We start from the raw sequence: 16,688 nt of genomic DNA, 5'->3' as shown, positions 1-16,688 counted from the left end.
AAATCAAAGGAGGAAATATTTACATTAGATACCAGGGTAGTTTTTCGCAGAGAAGGTAGTGAGTTACTGGAACAGGTTGCCCAGAGAACAACCTGTAGGGTATCCCATTTTGGAAGTAAGTGTTCAAGGTCAGGTTGAATGGACCCTAGTACTTGCTCTAGTGGTTGGCAACCCTGGCTGCAACAGGGGGGGTTGGATCCTAATGATCCTTGAGGTGCCTTCCAATTCAAGTCATTCTGTGATTTGCTTAGGTAAACATCTGTTTGTGTGAGGATTGCTTAGAGTATTGGTTCTGTGAGCACAAGACATGGAGTAGTAAGGGTCTAAATTTGTCTGGCATTCTTTTTGGCACTGCTTTGAATTACATGCTATAAACTTAATAATTTCCACCTACTCCCTCAAAATCAAACGGAAAAATAGCTATATATGCACATATACACAAAAAAAATATATGTATTTATAAATCCATATGTAATATGGGTCTCATATTTGACACATCTTTTACCAAAGAAGTGCATATTATGTATAAGTCTATATGCAATTAAATAGTTCATTTTTCAGTCTTCCAGTGTTCTTTGCAATTTCCAAACAATGTAAAGTTACTATAGACTTGCATGCCACTTTCCCTTACAAAGGAATAGTTCAACTATGCAGAAAGTGATTTCTAACTTATCTCTTAAATCAAGAATCCTGAGCCAATTTACAGTAGATTTCCTCCTTCACCTTGCATAAAGAGAGGCCAGACATAAAGGAAAAATACTCCAAGACTGTGGCTTTTTCCTTTCTTTACTGCTTTCTACTTTTCTTCCAGCTTTTCATGTATTCCTCACAGAATCACAGAATGGCCCGGGCTGGAAGGAACCTCAAGGATCATGAATCTCCAACCTCCCTGCCATAGCCAAGGCCTCCAACCTCCACATTTAATACTAGACCAGGCTGCCCAGAGCCCCATCCAATCTGGCCTTGAACACCTCCAGGGATGGGACATCCACAACCTCTCTGGGCAGTCTGTTCCAGCACCTCACCACTCTCTCTGTAAAGAACTTTCCCCTGACATCCAACTAAATCTTCCTCAACTTAAAACCACTGCCCCTTGTCCTGCTGTTATCTACCCTATCATTCTTCACAATCTCCTCCTTCTTCTTTTGCCTTCTTTGGTTTTATTGAAGAGAGGAAGTACAGAATAATTCACTAGCTTCAGCCTCTTCAAAAGTGAAAAGCACATAACTTTGATCATGTGTATCAAGGCCTCTGAAATTCAAATCCAAGTTTTTTAGATATTTGATATGTAAATATGAAATGTGCATCATTCACTGAATATGTTTAAAATAATTTATTTATTTTAAGGTATATCTTTCTTGTGTAACTTCATACTGTATTTTCAGAATGATTCTTTACACATATAACGGATAAACTATACTCATGTTCACACAAAATTGTAACCCCACACTTCCTTAAATGAATATCATAATGTCCTATAAGCCTTAAGACTCTTTTTAAAATATCCAGGAAAAATAAAGAAAGAGACAATTTTAAACAAACAACTCTTTTTCTCTAAAAATATCTGTTGGTATACATTAATATCTTTTTAATTATTTATGTCAAACTCTCAATAAGGTCTGAATAATGATTATGTGAAAACCTGGATTCAGTACAGCATATTTTATCCTTAGATGGGAAAAAATGAGGCAGAAATAATAAAATTTCCTTTAAAGTTGTACATTCATATCAGTATTTTACCTTAACTTAATGTTTTATAAGGTGCTTTTAGGCCATTTTTAATCACTTTGAATATTTGTTTGAACAATGTATCACTCTTCTTTTTTATTTCTTTGGATGTTTTTGTTTCTGTGATGAAATGTACACTGCAGACATGGAATAGTGTTTATTTAGAACTCAACCTGAGCCAATAGGCTGAAAGTGTCTCTAAGTTCATGCTACGGGTGGCTGTGAAAAGGACTCTCCCAATATTTACCTAAAAAAGAAGGGAGCTGTTTGGTGCTGACTAATATGAATAATTGTTGATTTATTTTGTTGGTTTTTTGTTGTTGTTGTTGTTTCATATCTAGTGGAAATACTATTTGAAGGCTTTTGATTTATTGCCAGACTACTTTATCTCAGCAAATTATTATCTGTTTTTTTCTAGTGCTTATTTCAACAGAATAATTTTACGGAATTTTTATGGACTCCAGCTAGGCTGAATTACAGATCAGCCTAATGTGAGGACCAAGGGATAATTAGATGCTAGATAAAAGCCCTTAAGTGTACGTTAACCTAGTGAAGTTCTGGGGATAGCATCTTAGGTAGGATTTTTAGGTGTTTGTCCTGTAGGTGAAATCCAACAGAAATGTCTTTTTCCTAGGTATCCATAGCAAGTTAGTTATCGTATAGGCTAAATATTTCTAAAAATTGCCTATATTATCTTGAAATGGATAATTCACTTTTTTGTTTGTTTGTTTGTTTGTGTGTCTGTTTTCTTTAGCTGAATGTGGAGCAACTGTCTCTGGAAATGAAGGAACATTGTTGTCTCCAAATTTTCCATCTAACTATGACAACAACCATGAGTGTATCTATAAAATTGAAACGGAGGCTGGAAAAGGGATCCATCTTAGAGCAAGGAGCTTTCAGCTGCATGAGGGAGACATGGTTAAGGTAAAAAGAAAATCATCTCACTTTCTGCTGTGCTGAACATTCACATTATATGAATGACTCAATACTAACCATTTTTTTCTTTTTGTTTGTTTGTTTGTTTTTTCCCACTAAATTTAAATTCTATCTGAATATAGGGAATATTAAATGTTCAATTGTATTTCTGGAAATATTATTTACACAGTATATAAATCTGAATAGAAAACCTAAAATGCATACTTAAATTTTGAAAGCTAAGGTGAGCTAAAGTGTGTTATTTTCAATGCGTGGTGATATTTGTAAATGTATTTCTGGGATTGCTTTGAAGAAAGATGGTTTTTAATTGTAGATAGAATATTATTTGTCTTGTGCATAATAGGCAGTTTTGGAAAAATTATTTAATTTGCTCATTTGGATAGAAAGAAGCTAGCCAATGTATGTTATTGTAATTGTTCTAGGTACATGTATTTCTCTAGGTGTCCTTTCTTGAGCAGGGAGTTGGACTAGATCACCTGATTCTCCAGTACTGTAATATTGACTAAAACTGTAATGACAGAAGGTAGCTTACTTTCTTTTACTCTTACTTTGTAGGTAATGTTTGAAACGCATCCTAAATAACTTCAAATTTTGAAAATGTACTTTTCTCCCATTTATTAATAATCTTTTTAATTTAAATAATGGCTGCCATATTCTTTTATATAATGAAAATCATGATATTCATCTGGAATGTTGAACATATACTAAAATTACTTTCTCAAGTTCATGTCTCTAATTTTTCTGATTTAATTGATACTCAAATTACTCAATGCTGTCAATTCAGTCAGTAACAACTGGGGATATCAGGATATCACAGCAACTCATTTAGCATGTTATTTCTAACCTGATCTTAGTATTTTCATTTGTACTTTTCACAAATATTTTGAGATAACTGTACGATAAAGCAAATTTTTCTTGTTATGCTTTTATCTATTATTCCATCTCCATATGTAAATGCATGACAAATTAATGCATTTCCTGTATTGTCCCTTTAAGTACCTTCTTTACTAATACAGATACATATATATGTTTTTTATATACTTGTGGTTTTTTTTAAGTACAGACTGGATTAAACTATGAAATAGGCAAATCTTTAAAAAACTCAAACAGTATTCAAATATAATAGTTAAAAGAACAGTGCTTTCTCCGTCTTTACTCAAAAGTCACTGATAATAAAGGCCTCTATGCTTGTGTGGCTGTGCTGAATATAGTGCTGCAGGATCTTTTCTTATGGCTTTTCTTTTAGGCCAAAGAGAACTGAGTAGGTAGGTAAGAATGTAGTCTACGTTGTTCTTTGCTCCCACATTACTTGATTTGGCACTGTAGATCCCATAAAGCTCTGAATAGATGCAGCAGACACAGAAGAGCTTACTTAATTGACCACTGAGCAGCTTGGATACTGTACTTAAGTTTCTCAGAAGCTTTACACATACCTAGTTTATAAATAATTTAGTAGACTGCCTGAACAACAACAAAATCTTAGAAAACTCTAAGCTAACAATGAACTAACTCAGTTATCCTTCAGAACTCTTCATAAGTAATGACAAGAATACTTAGAGTTACTCTCTGGGGATGTAAGAAAGAAGATTTAATAGTGAGAATGCTGTTGTGGGCAATCTGTCTCATACTTTCTTCTTTCATAAATGCGTAAGCACACTACTTCTGAGGAAGCAAAGCAAGTAAAGGCAAAATTGTTGCTATGTCTGAACTCCAAGGCCTGTTTTATATTTCTGAGGCAACTGGCATAGCACAACTGCTATTCACACAAATAAACTCTCTCTCACCATAGCCTCTTTATAACCTGCATTTTTAGAAGTAATGTCTATTCCCTCTTGATCTATGAAAGCACTAGTATCTTAATTAGTTATTACCTGGAAGACTTCCAATTGGAGCAGGCCAATATCTTGACTGAAAATGTGGTGAAGATTAAACTGAGCATACAGTTGACTGTTAATATTTGAGATTTTGTCCTTTTTTATTTAATTTATATTGATGACAGCCTGGCTAGGGTATTTTAGAGTTCAGATTTTATATACATTTCTATGCAGCTTCTTATTTATTCTATGACATAAGAATAAGAAATAATTATCCTATTGAAGATCTCTTGCTAGGCTGAAATGTTCTTTGTAGTCTTGCAGTGCATCATGAGATTATATTCATTGCTTGATTGTCACTAAGGAGAGATGCTTTGTGGTGATTTAAAATCTGCCAGCTGAAAGCAGAGAATAATGTAACAGCCTAGCATAGAACGTCAGCAAGAATTTTGTTTTCCAGATCAGTACCACTTATCTTACAGAACTAGGAGTTACCTTGGTAAGTTGACTGAAATGTCCACCTGTCTCAGTATTCTTTCTCTAATGAAGATAATGGGAGATATTATTTAGGTAAAATAAACTAGCCTGACTGCTTATCTGTGCTCCATTCCCTTATGTTCCCCTGGTGTCCCCAGCTGTTGCGTAAAGTAAGATTACATTTTGCTGTCTATTTCTTCATCATCTGTTATGGGCATGTCTTTGAATTCAGGTAGCCATTTAAATCACTTGATATTGTGTACTCTTCTGCAACAATAAACTCTGAAATTTCACTTACTACTATGTAAAGAACTGTGTGCATCTCCTCGGTGCAGGAGAGATGTGGTCCTCCTGGAGCGCATCCAAAGGAGGACCACAAAAATGTTCTCAGGTATGGAACACCTCCCCTGCGAGGACTGGCTGAGAGAACTGTGGCTGTTCAGCATGGAGAAGAGAAGGCTCTGAGGAGACTTGATAGCAGCCTTTCAGTATCTATAAGAAAGAAGCTGGGAGGCTCTTCAATAGTTTTGATAGGACAAAGGGAAATGATTTCAAAGCAACATAGAGCAGAGTGGACAAATGGAAGAAGTTTTTTACAATAAGAGTGTTCAAAGTGGTCAAGCAAAATTTAAAAAGCATTTTTGTTTGGGATGCCATGAAGTTCAGGAAAATATCAAAGTTTAATTGTAAATATTTTTACTATCAGAATATGAAACTACAGTTTTAAGAAAATCCAGTCAGCTTTTTTTATTCCTTCAGTTGTTTTTACATTCTGTTAGCAGATGCACATACATTAGCACCATTACCGTGAGATTTCTCTTCACAAATATCAGTAGCACGATCCTCTTTCTTGCGTGTTTTCACCCTAGCAGCTGCAAGCACTTCTCTCTCAGTTCCTCGCGAATGTTTAGGAGAAACAAAGCTTCCCTAAATGTCCTGGATACATTTATCTTAGTGCACTAAACAATGCCGTGATCATTCTCTACTGTCCCCAAGGCCAAGTTCCACAGTCTGAATACATCCATAAAATTAAACTCTTATGAAACAAGGTGGCTCACTTAAACTTCCTCTTGGAAATAGTCCCTGGCCTCTACATCTCTTCTGTACCCTCAGAAAAGATTTGTGAGTCAGTAGGTCTGCTTTAACTGTTTGTTGAATAAATATTGTGTGGATAATCGAGTTCTGGCTGTACTCTGGCACTCTTTACTTGCTTTTAAAACATAAAACTAGCTTGTATTGCATGTGTTTATCTGGGTTTTCTGTTGGCACAAGTAAGAATTCTAAAAGTCACCTGAATATTGAGGTTGAGTAGTACAGAGGGAATAAAAAATAATTTGCAAAGAATTTCTGGCATCAGTAAGATTGAATGCATGAGAAGGGGCAAAGATGAGTGATTTCAAGGAGAATATACTGCAAAGTTAATGACTGTAAGTCATGGGTAAAGCTTTCTATAAATGTAGTGAAGTTTGAACTTGATTTAGGGAGATACACATCCGAGCTCAAGTAAAGAAAGTTTATAATTAAATAATATTTAGATCAGCTGATTATTTTAAAGCTTACCCTCACTTACTCACTGATGCCTGAGCTTCCTGGTCTGTCTATTTTAGCAATCTCTTGAAATACTTAATTCTTTAAACTGAATTTTTAACGGTAGAATCTCTGTCTCAGTGCAAATTTTTTCGAGGCAACTGTAACACTAGAATATAATTCCATGTTTTTCAGCTCTTTGGCCAAATATCTTCCTTTTTGCTTCATGACAGAGGAAAAAAGTGTATTTTGTAATTGGAGTATGTGAATTATATTTGAAATTGGTTATCCTACATGAGTAAGGCATATGAACTACAATAATAATGTAAAAGTGTGTTAACGTGTTCCTGGTTCCAGAGACAATCACGCATGTCAGATCTCCTTCAAATACCAGAGCACAGGGGTTGCACACAAGATGCCTGCTGGAAGAAATCCTTGTCCAAGGCAAAACCATGACCAAGAATTGTTTGGGTGAATGTTGGCTGGGTTGGAGTAAACCTTTTCCTGGGGCAATTCAAATAAATTATTATGAAATTAATTATTTGTGTAGATGGTTAAGGTTTGATCCTTATTTTTTTTGACCACTGGTCTCACTTACTAGACTAGAGATGTGCATAATGTCTACAGTGTTAACAGCAGCCACTTTCATTTCACTCCTTATATCTTATTTTTATTTCATAAAGTGGCATTTTCATTTGTATCTTGATTAATCTTGATAGAGATTATGATTTAACTTGCTGATCGTCAGATAGCAAGAGTATCCGCAAAGTCAGTAGCATAGAATATCATTAGAGCAGGACGTCTAAGGACAATCATAGTTATTAACTTATTTTTCTTTTAAAGATGAATAAAAGTCCCATTTATATTAGCACTTACTTTTAGAGAGTACTTACTATTAATACCAATTTAAAGTCCACTTTTTCATTCAAACTAATAAATGAATCTCTGAAACCAAGTAAAATATATCTGTGTTTTCTGAATATATAATGAAAATGGCATTCAAGAATCCTGGAGTGAATGTGTTTGGCTTTATTTTATATAGTAGATTTTCAGCTCTGATAAAGCATAATCAGGCAGTGAAAGAGTTCTATAATTCTGGCCCTGGACAAGAGTAGAAGTTTGGAGGCATTATTTTGATACTGCTAGCACAGTATGAATGGCAATGGCTTATCTACGTGACCTATTATAGGACAATTTTTGCCTTAGTTAAAAGACGAAATGTTGTTCTATGAATGAATAGTGCAATGTATTATTGTACAAAATCTTTAAGGGAAAGTTCTTATTTATATATATTTATGAAACAAAAAATTTGATTTTATCTTCAAAAATCTTTGTGTGTTACTTTTGATAATTGTTAACAGCAGCACATATTACGAATGTGTTACTTTGAAAACATTCACTTATTGATGATACGATGGTATTTTCCTGGGGAAGTAGCTCTGCTTCTGAATATTGGTAATCGTCTATAAATGTTGTTGCAATGATCCATCCTTTTGTTCATACATGGAAGAGGACATTCAAATAAGGAAGTGTTTTCTGTAACTCAGATGCAGGAATTTAGGTTGTTAAATCAGTCACCACCTTCTTCTGGCTGGAATCAGGATAAATCCTCGTTATACCACAAGGTCTGAGAATGAAGATATGAAGACCTAGAGCTTGAGATCTTTGTTGCAGCTTTTGCATCAGATCTATTCGATTTCTTAAGGAAGTTGGCATTGGGGGTGAATTATCTTTCTCTTCAGATTAAAAACCAGAGAATCACGTTCATTACTTTTGTAAAAATGTCCACATGATGAAGTGTGAAACACACTTTATATTTGCCTATTTTTTAATGAAAAAATACAGGTGATTTTTATTTTTTTTTATAATTCAAGAACAATTTATATTTTTAAATCTGGGTTGTTTTTTGTTTGTTTTTGTTTTTGTTTTTTAGACAAAAACCAAACGGAACCAAAAACAAACAAACAAAAACAACAGAGGACTATTGGGACATATTGATATATGTGATATATTGACTTAAATACCTCATTTCTGCTTTTTGATATCAGAGGGGAAAGAACACAAATTATACTTCTATTAGCGTTTCTAAGTGATCATGAAAAAAATCTGAAGTTATGAAACCTTAGAACATCTTGAAGGGTGACATAATACTTTCTATTTTACTGAATGTTATAACCAAGAAATAGAATTTTTAGAGTGGTATATACCTCCACAAGAAGTTTGCGATGCATAGCTAACTTTGAAGTGTATAAAGTTTTTCAGATATGCAGATTCACAAATTCCAATGTCCAATTTCATCCTATTATTTTGTTTCTTCAAGGTCTATGATGGAAAAGATAGTTCTTCTCGTTCTCTGGGAGCCTTCACCAAGAATGAAATGATGGGAGTCATTCTTAACAGCACCTCTAACCACCTGTGGATAGAATTTAATACCAATGGGTCTGATACTGACCAAGGATTTCAACTCACTTATACAAGTAAGTAGCTAACAAAGGTGGTCTGATTGACACATATATTTGTACATATGCAAAGTGCACTTACTCCACAGTTTGAATGTAATTAATAACTAGCTTGTTTCCAATACATAGAAACATAAACTTTGCTGAGATTCCACTGAATCTCTAAGTACCCTTTACCTTCGATTTATTGTCTTTTGCATCATAAGCTGCTTGTGAATCCTTCAGAATGAATTATCTTACTTCAAATTGTCTTGTAGTATTAAGAGGAGGTGTGTCACAGAAATGGAATCATAGCTCTTTACATAAAACCTGGTAACTTCCCTTTGGATTAGTCAGTCGTGCAATAAACAGAAATCATTCAGTTTCCCTTCTATTTTTCTGCTCTGCCTGATAAATATTATCATGCTACTCTTATTTATTTATTTATTTATTTATTTATTTATTTATTTGTGTCAGAACTGAGAAGGAAAAAGTTACTTCAGCTATGAAATGTCTCAAATTGATGAATCTCTTGAAAAGCATAAACAGTTTTTTACAGTCTTTAAATGGTGATGCTAACAAAATTCTATACCCAAGGAAAGATTTTTCTTTTTCTTTTTAATTTTCTTTTTTTTTTTTTTTAACCAAATACCTCATTTATATTGTATGTGCTCATTTTGCAGAAATTCATATTGCAATATTTACCTATATTTACTTATAATGAGATTTATTCCTATTTATTCCAATATGAGAGGGTCCCATTTGTAAATACAGTGTAGTTTCTTAATTTTCACATGTATTTTCAGGAAGCCAAATTCAAGACAATGCCTTTGTGAGATAGTGAATATCTAACTGGGTGATTATATCGACTAGAAAGACAATTTAATGTTATTTCCTACCACTGTAGAGCAGAGTGTTACACCATTTATATACTAATAAAGCATAAGACTTAATATTTTGAGATGCTTTAAAAATTGGCTACAGTGCTGACTCCCATTCTTTGGAGAATCCAGTCCATGCATTACTTTGAAGATTACTATACAAGAAATCATATTCATTATTAGATGGGTTTGTTTTTTGTTTTTTTTTTTTTTTTTTACTTTTTTTGTAAAGCTCCAATGCAGTTACTAAACAAAGGCATTCATGTTTGGTAAATACATCAAGTGCAAAATGATAATTATCTCTTTGGATTAATCAAGTTGTAGTTCACAGCTGGAAGTACAGTTTCCCTGAGAGATTATTCTGCAGTTTATTCAGTCATTTATCAGATTGAAAGGTGCCACATTCTTTAAAGAAAGATAAAGATACTCAAAGCAAGATAAAAGATAAAGGGCTATTTAAATATGATCTCACTGGAGGATATAAGAAATATATGTTCTGGGGTCAATTAAGATGAATAATTGATATTGTTTATCAAGAACTAAAAAGAGTGCTAAAAAAGTCATGGTGTAATAAATCCAGCGTTAAATCAGTTCTGATTATTGCCTGGTTGCTCAGTTTTCACTGTCTGTAAGAGCCTATCAATTGCCTATAATTTTTTTTTTGTCTTTGTAGTGCTTTTCCTCCTATTAATGCTATCTAAAGGCAGATTAGTGTAGCTATGAAGTTTGAATTTTGAAACAACAGCAACATGTTATTAAAAAGACTTACAGAAAGTTACTTGTGCAGAACTACTACAGTAATCTTTAAATATTTTTAACCTGGTGAATTCCATGAATGATACTGAGTTTACAAAAGCTAATGATCCAAAAGAACTAAAGTGAGCTTAAAGAAACTTTCATTTCTGTTTCCAGAATATCAGTACTGAAATAATAAAGCCATTCTATAAACTCAGAATCTGAGTAGTTTGTGTGAACTGTATAAATTAGAGTATATGATCTTAAGAGGAATATTATGAAAGATTCAAATTGTAGTTGGAATGTGCAGTGTAGGAGATTGCTTCAGGCTAACAACAATAGTGAATGGAAACTAGAAATTATAGTGGGGTTTTGTTTTGTTTTGTACTCTTTAATGTGTAATGACAAGATAGTTTCAAGGAAATGAATTTATAGTGAACAGAGAAACTTTTTTGCTGTAATGGATAATGAAGCAATCTGTAATCTTAAGCATTTTAAGAGCTGTAAAATACCTTGTTTGTCGGAGGACTAAAGTTATAGTAAGTATATTTAAGGAAACTGCAATTCTTTGAATATGAGCAGTCATTTTAGTCTTAGGAAGGAAACCAAAGTTGTACTAATTTTTTTGTTATTATTTCTTAGTCCTTTTAAGCAGAGCTTGCAGAGTTCTTTGCCTCATTCTTTGTGTGAAGGACTGGAGGAACTAAAAAGGACTTTTAATATGGTCTTAGATTTCTTAATCTGGGCATTAATAGAAATCTGCATGAAAAAAAGTAGAAGTTTATACATGTTTTAACCACAGCATTCTATTGTGACTATAAGTAATTTGAATGAAAAAAAAAAATTCCAGTTCTTCTTTCGTAAGTCCAGATAGCTACATTGGGAGATTTTTCACATATTCTGGTATAAAAGTAACTGTTTTGTGCTGGTAGGTAGCAGTATTTAACATTAAATTGACATGTAAGTTAAAGTGTTGTCTTATTGATGCCTCACAGTGATGCATGGTAAAAGCAAAACACAGCTGTCCAGTAGAAATACCAGGCTGCAACTTTAAGTAAGGAGTGACTCAGTCCAGTCTCAGTATAACAAGCAGGACAGTCTCCCTGCAGTGTTTAACTACTACACTGTCACAGCTCTCACAAGAGGAATTTTAACACTGTGTTCCCTCATCATGTGGTGAGCTTAACATAGGAAGCTTTTGTCAGATATGCTTCCTTACTACTGCTGTTTAATCCTCATTCAGTGAACATAGTCTTGTCTTTTCTTGGTTAGTGGAAAAAACAAATACAACCCTTCCACACTTTATCATACATACTGTACATGTGTACTCTGAGCTCTTTATACTGCTGACTACTCTGTGCTCTGTATGGAGTTTTACAGTTCACAGAATACTCAGAACTATACTTCTGCATCACTTTTAGCTCCTATGAAGATAACTTGTAGAGCAATTTCACTTGCATCACATACAGTTGTGCGCAATTTCTGTTGATCAGTTGCTGTGTTGTTGGTTATCATTTAAAGACATTTCTGTCTTATGTACATGTCCAAAATTCCTAGCAAATAATTAAAACAGTAAGACAACCTTTGTATCTCAAAAGGAAGACTGCAGCAAAGACGATGTCTAAGTCCTGTTCAAAACCTTGCCCATCATTGCTTCCTTTCTTCAGTAAAACACTTTTTTTTTTTTTCCTGTTTTCCCACAAAGTTGAAGAGAAAAGGCCCTTTCTCTTCCTAGTATTGGCTAGAGCTCCTAAAATTAATTTATTTTAACTGTGCCAGAAGATGTTTATTTCTAAGACACTATTCATCCAATCTATTCAGGAGTACCTCTGAGCTGTGATGTATAAAAAAACATTACCCCTGTGTAGAACTGCTCTTTTGACTTTCTGCAGTCCTGGAGGGTTTTACCAAGGTCTGTGTGTTGGCAGTAGCCTTTCTGAGATCATAGGGAGTTATCCAAACGTCTACTTTCTAAGGAGCAACTTATCTATCTCTCTATGGCAATTTCATGGTTCCCCAGTCCTGTGCAGGATATAATAGAAGCAGAATATCTCTTAAATAAGGCTTGGAGTTCACTGTACCGAGTCTGTGGAAGGATCCTGGAATACATACAGATATGATCTTTAGGAATGTGCTTAGCTGCATTGGACCGCTCAGCAGTACGTTTTACCTCATAGCAGATTCCTGCATATTAAAGAAATGTGCAGAATTGGTTCCAGACTTCAATATAAAAGTCTGAAAACCATTCAGAAATTTGACATATAATCTGTACTTAGATTTTAACTTTCTAAAGGCCCTTCACTTCTCTGTTTCAGAAAATGTAGTGTGGATTAAAAATGAAGTATTATGTTAGTTCCTGAACACTTGTCTTTTGTTTGTATCCTCCTTTTTCTTATGTTGTGAAATTAGATGTTTCCCTGCAATTCTGTTCTAAGATAAAAATGACAGCTGGAAAACAAAAATCAGTATGGATTCCTCTTCACAAAATAGCATTCTCAGTATACACTCAGATCTTGACTAAATGTCACTGTCCATCAGTTTTGGATTCATGACTATTTCTCTCACTCAATGCAGAACTCTGGGAGAATGTAATTTCTGCGAAAGAGTGTGCAAGATTCAGGCCCGTAAACTATGTTCAACTCCACAGGACTTGCATTCTATCTAGTTTCTCTAAGGGAAAACAGGTTAAGAATTGTGCCTACTTGTTTTTTTGTTGTTGTTCTTTTGTTTTTTTGTGTTGGTTTTTTTTTTGTTTGTTTGTTTGTTTGTTTTTTGTAATGATTTTTAGTGCTTTATTTGCATTTATTATACTCTACATCTAACAAGTATATTTTGTATTTTTACAGTACTTTTTCATTTCATCCCAAGACAGTCTTTGCAGATTAAGAAGTGATATTTAAAGAATTATGTATTGATATTGTTTTTTATCATAAGGATGTTTGATACTTTCCTTATTAGTAAAGGACCTGATGTGGGGAATTAACCACAACAACAAACTGAAGGGAAAATCAGTTGCCTTATTCAGAACTCCATAATGAGTTATAACAGAAACTGTTTAGAAAAATACGGACCACAAAAAAGAAATCATTTAGAATCAGAGAGTATTAGAATCTGTCAGTAGTTGAGAAAGATGAGTTTGGAACTACTCTTTATAAAAAGCTTCAAAAACTGAACGTCAGTTCAGAACATCTTTACATCTTGTCGCTACTATGCAGAAAAAAAAAAAAAACACAATGAAAGAAATATATAAATATTTGTTATGTATCATCTTTTGTAGATGCCCAAAGTAAAACTGTTCATGCTAATAAGGACAGAGGAAACTTTTCCTTTCTCATGTTAGCAGCTCAAAATGGGAACTGCTTGTCAGAAACAAGTAGAATATTACTTATTCATTTGCAGCAGAGAAGAAGCTAAAGCTGTGCTATCTTGACACTAGAATGAATAAATCAATCATTGCATTTGCTTCCTACATTTCCACTATGGTCTGCTGGTATTGCTGTAGAGGTTAGATAAAGAAGTAAAGTTCTCACTCTGTATCAAGAAAAGAATTGAGACTGCTTCCTTTTCTCTGAATAAAAAAAAAAAAAATAAAGATTGCAATAATAGAAGTGATATAAAATAATTTCTTACTGATCTCTTTTGGGATTGTGCAAATAATAATTTTCTTCAGTGGAAAAATGTCATAATCAATAACATGAATAATTATTGGTGTCTCAGTTTCTACTTTCTCCAAATTACGTGTAATTTATCTTTGGTTGCTCTGGATTTATGTAATCTACCTGAATCATGGGAGAATAATTTGAATCAAGACTAGAAAGCAATTCACTGGCATTGTATTTTATTTGATATTTTATATTTATGTGTTCTTTTTTTTTCTTTTCTTCTTTTCCTTTCCCACTTCTGTTTGCAGGTTTTGACCTCGTCAAGTGTGAAGATCCTGGCATACCAAATTATGGCTACAAGATCCGAGATGAAGGACATTTCATAGACACTGTCATTTTATACAGCTGTAATCCTGGCTATACAATGCACGGCAGTGGCATTATGACTTGTTTAAGTGGAGATAGGAGAGTATGGGACAAACCTCTACCTACTTGCATAGGTAATATGATTTCTTGTAGTGAAAGACCTCCCTTTTGTTTCAGGGAAAAAAAAAATAATAAAAAAATCTTTCTACACTTTGTATGATAATGACATAAATACTTTAAATTTCAAGTAACGATTTACCATGGATAACCAAATATAACTTTTCTGGTTCTTTAACAGATTGCTATATAGCTGTGGCAGAAAACTTGGGCAACACTTCTGTCAGTAGGCCAGGTTTTAAAGTTTTTAAAGTTTTTATGATGAGGCTGTGCAGTGCTGAACCAAGTCTCTAAAACTGTTTTGTTATAACCACCACAAATGTTAAGGAAGTACTGGGTGAGAAAACATCTGAACAATCTGAACTCTGATATTGCTATTGCCCATTAGTTCTTTTGTTAGGTAGTTTTTCTCCTCCACTTCAGGTTTCCAGTCTACAATTACCAGTGACTTTCTGAGTTCAGGTTTCTAGATGGTGTTCCCATGAGTCCTCGAGAAAGTCTTTCTTTTTGTATGCTTTCTAATGCTTACCTTTTGAATCTGACAGCTGGTACAGGTAAGCTACTGACTACTTCCAGCAAACTCAGCTGACTTGCAGGATCCTTGCTCATTGTCCCTCTCCAGCATCGTGTGCCATATTTTCTATTCCAGGATCTGCTTCCTTCTGAATACACTCACAGACCTGCAGTCTGAAAAAGAGCAAGCTTTATTTCCTTTCAGAATTTTGGCTTACCCAGAGGGTAACTGCTGGGAGTAGGGGGGGTGGGGGGATGGGACAAAAAAAAAAACAAAAAACATCAAGAACATTTCTACTCTTAGTAGTCATGTTATTTTTCATACTTGGTTCTGGAACTGTTAATATACACATGTTTATATATGTGTGTATGTGTGACAGTTCAAAATAACTTTCAGATTTGAATTAATAGACTTTCCAGGCTTCTTATACATTCAAGTTCTCAAGCTTTTCAATTTAATTGAGTGTCATCCTTTCCATCAGTGTTTGCCCTTTTTAAGAGACTGTTCTTAATTTGTCCTACCTTTGTCTATCTTCCCATTTAATTTAAATAAAATCATTACTCTAAGTTCATTTTCTGGAGTCTTTTCTTGTGTTCACTTTTACCAATAACTAAGAACTTGAATCAATTTCAAATTTATTAAGCAAATAAATTCATAAGCCTACCCAATCTCCTTCCTTAAATTGATGATTTGTCTTCTTATCTATATTTGGGATGTTGAAATCTCAACCCTGCAATGTTTCCAAACAAAACAACAACAAATTCTGTGTATTGCAAGCTGACTTAGGAAAAGAAGACAGGAAGTCTTCTTGAAGGCTCTTACCTTTCCTCTTGTAGAAGATCTTTGACAACTGTTTTCCAAAATATTTTTGACCGATGTGTGTGTTCTTTTTATGCCAAGAGTTTTTATGCTGTGTTCTCTGCAATCCCATATCTTTACCTTCATTTCCACTTTTCTTGATAACATTATATTTTTATGCTTATATATTAAACTTATCATTGCTACTGTGTTATTTTTTTTCACTATACCTCTACTTTGTACCTTGTATTCCTAGATTTCTTTTTGGCATATTGTTGCAAAGATTTTGGAATAATTTGTTCAAAAATCTTTCACCTCTTGAGTATCTAGTTTTATACCAACATTGATGGCTATTGAATACTGACCATTCTCTCTGAAAGTCTTCTAAAAGTGAATCTTTCTAGAATGCCTTTCTATGCCAGTCTATTAAATTCATTAAATCATTATCTTTCTTCCTACTGTTCTGTGTGAAGAAAAATTCATCATGAAGATCCCTGGAAATTCAGCTAGGCTTCTGCAGGTCATTTCAATCTATTTACTTATTCATTTGTTTGTTCATTTCTTTGTTTAGTGAGGTGTATATAAGTGGTAATTTCTTTATTCACTTTTGTGCCACGCTCTTCTCTCTCTTTCTTCCTTTATTTGACTGGCTTATTTTTCATCTTTTTGGTGAAGTTGTCATGAACTTTGAACGATCTCTCTTCTGTTTAGGCACACTTCCATGTTTCTGCAGATCGTTTTTTTTTTTTTTTTTT

At 33.8% G+C, this 16,688-nt stretch overlaps 1 protein-coding gene across 1 annotated transcript in view; it reads left to right on the top strand.

Moving 5' to 3' along the window:
• Nucleotides 1–16,688, top strand: part of CSMD1 (CUB and Sushi multiple domains 1) — a 988,742-nt gene that overhangs the window by 804,586 nt on the left and 167,468 nt on the right. The window contains exons 22-24 of the mRNA XM_042815127.1: nucleotides 2,483–2,652; nucleotides 8,803–8,959; nucleotides 14,447–14,638. Coding sequence (XP_042671061.1) covers nucleotides 2,483–2,652; nucleotides 8,803–8,959; nucleotides 14,447–14,638 — 519 coding nt within the window. The remainder of the gene's footprint in view (nucleotides 1–2,482; nucleotides 2,653–8,802; nucleotides 8,960–14,446; nucleotides 14,639–16,688) is intronic.

The sequence above is a fragment of the Centrocercus urophasianus genome, unplaced genomic scaffold, assembly GCF_019232065.1.
Source record: "Centrocercus urophasianus isolate 14NV4802_14NV808 unplaced genomic scaffold, USGS_Curo_1.0 seq_10, whole genome shotgun sequence".
Lineage (NCBI taxonomy): Eukaryota > Metazoa > Chordata > Aves > Galliformes > Phasianidae > Centrocercus > Centrocercus urophasianus.
This window is presented reverse-complemented; position numbering and strand designations above follow the sequence as displayed.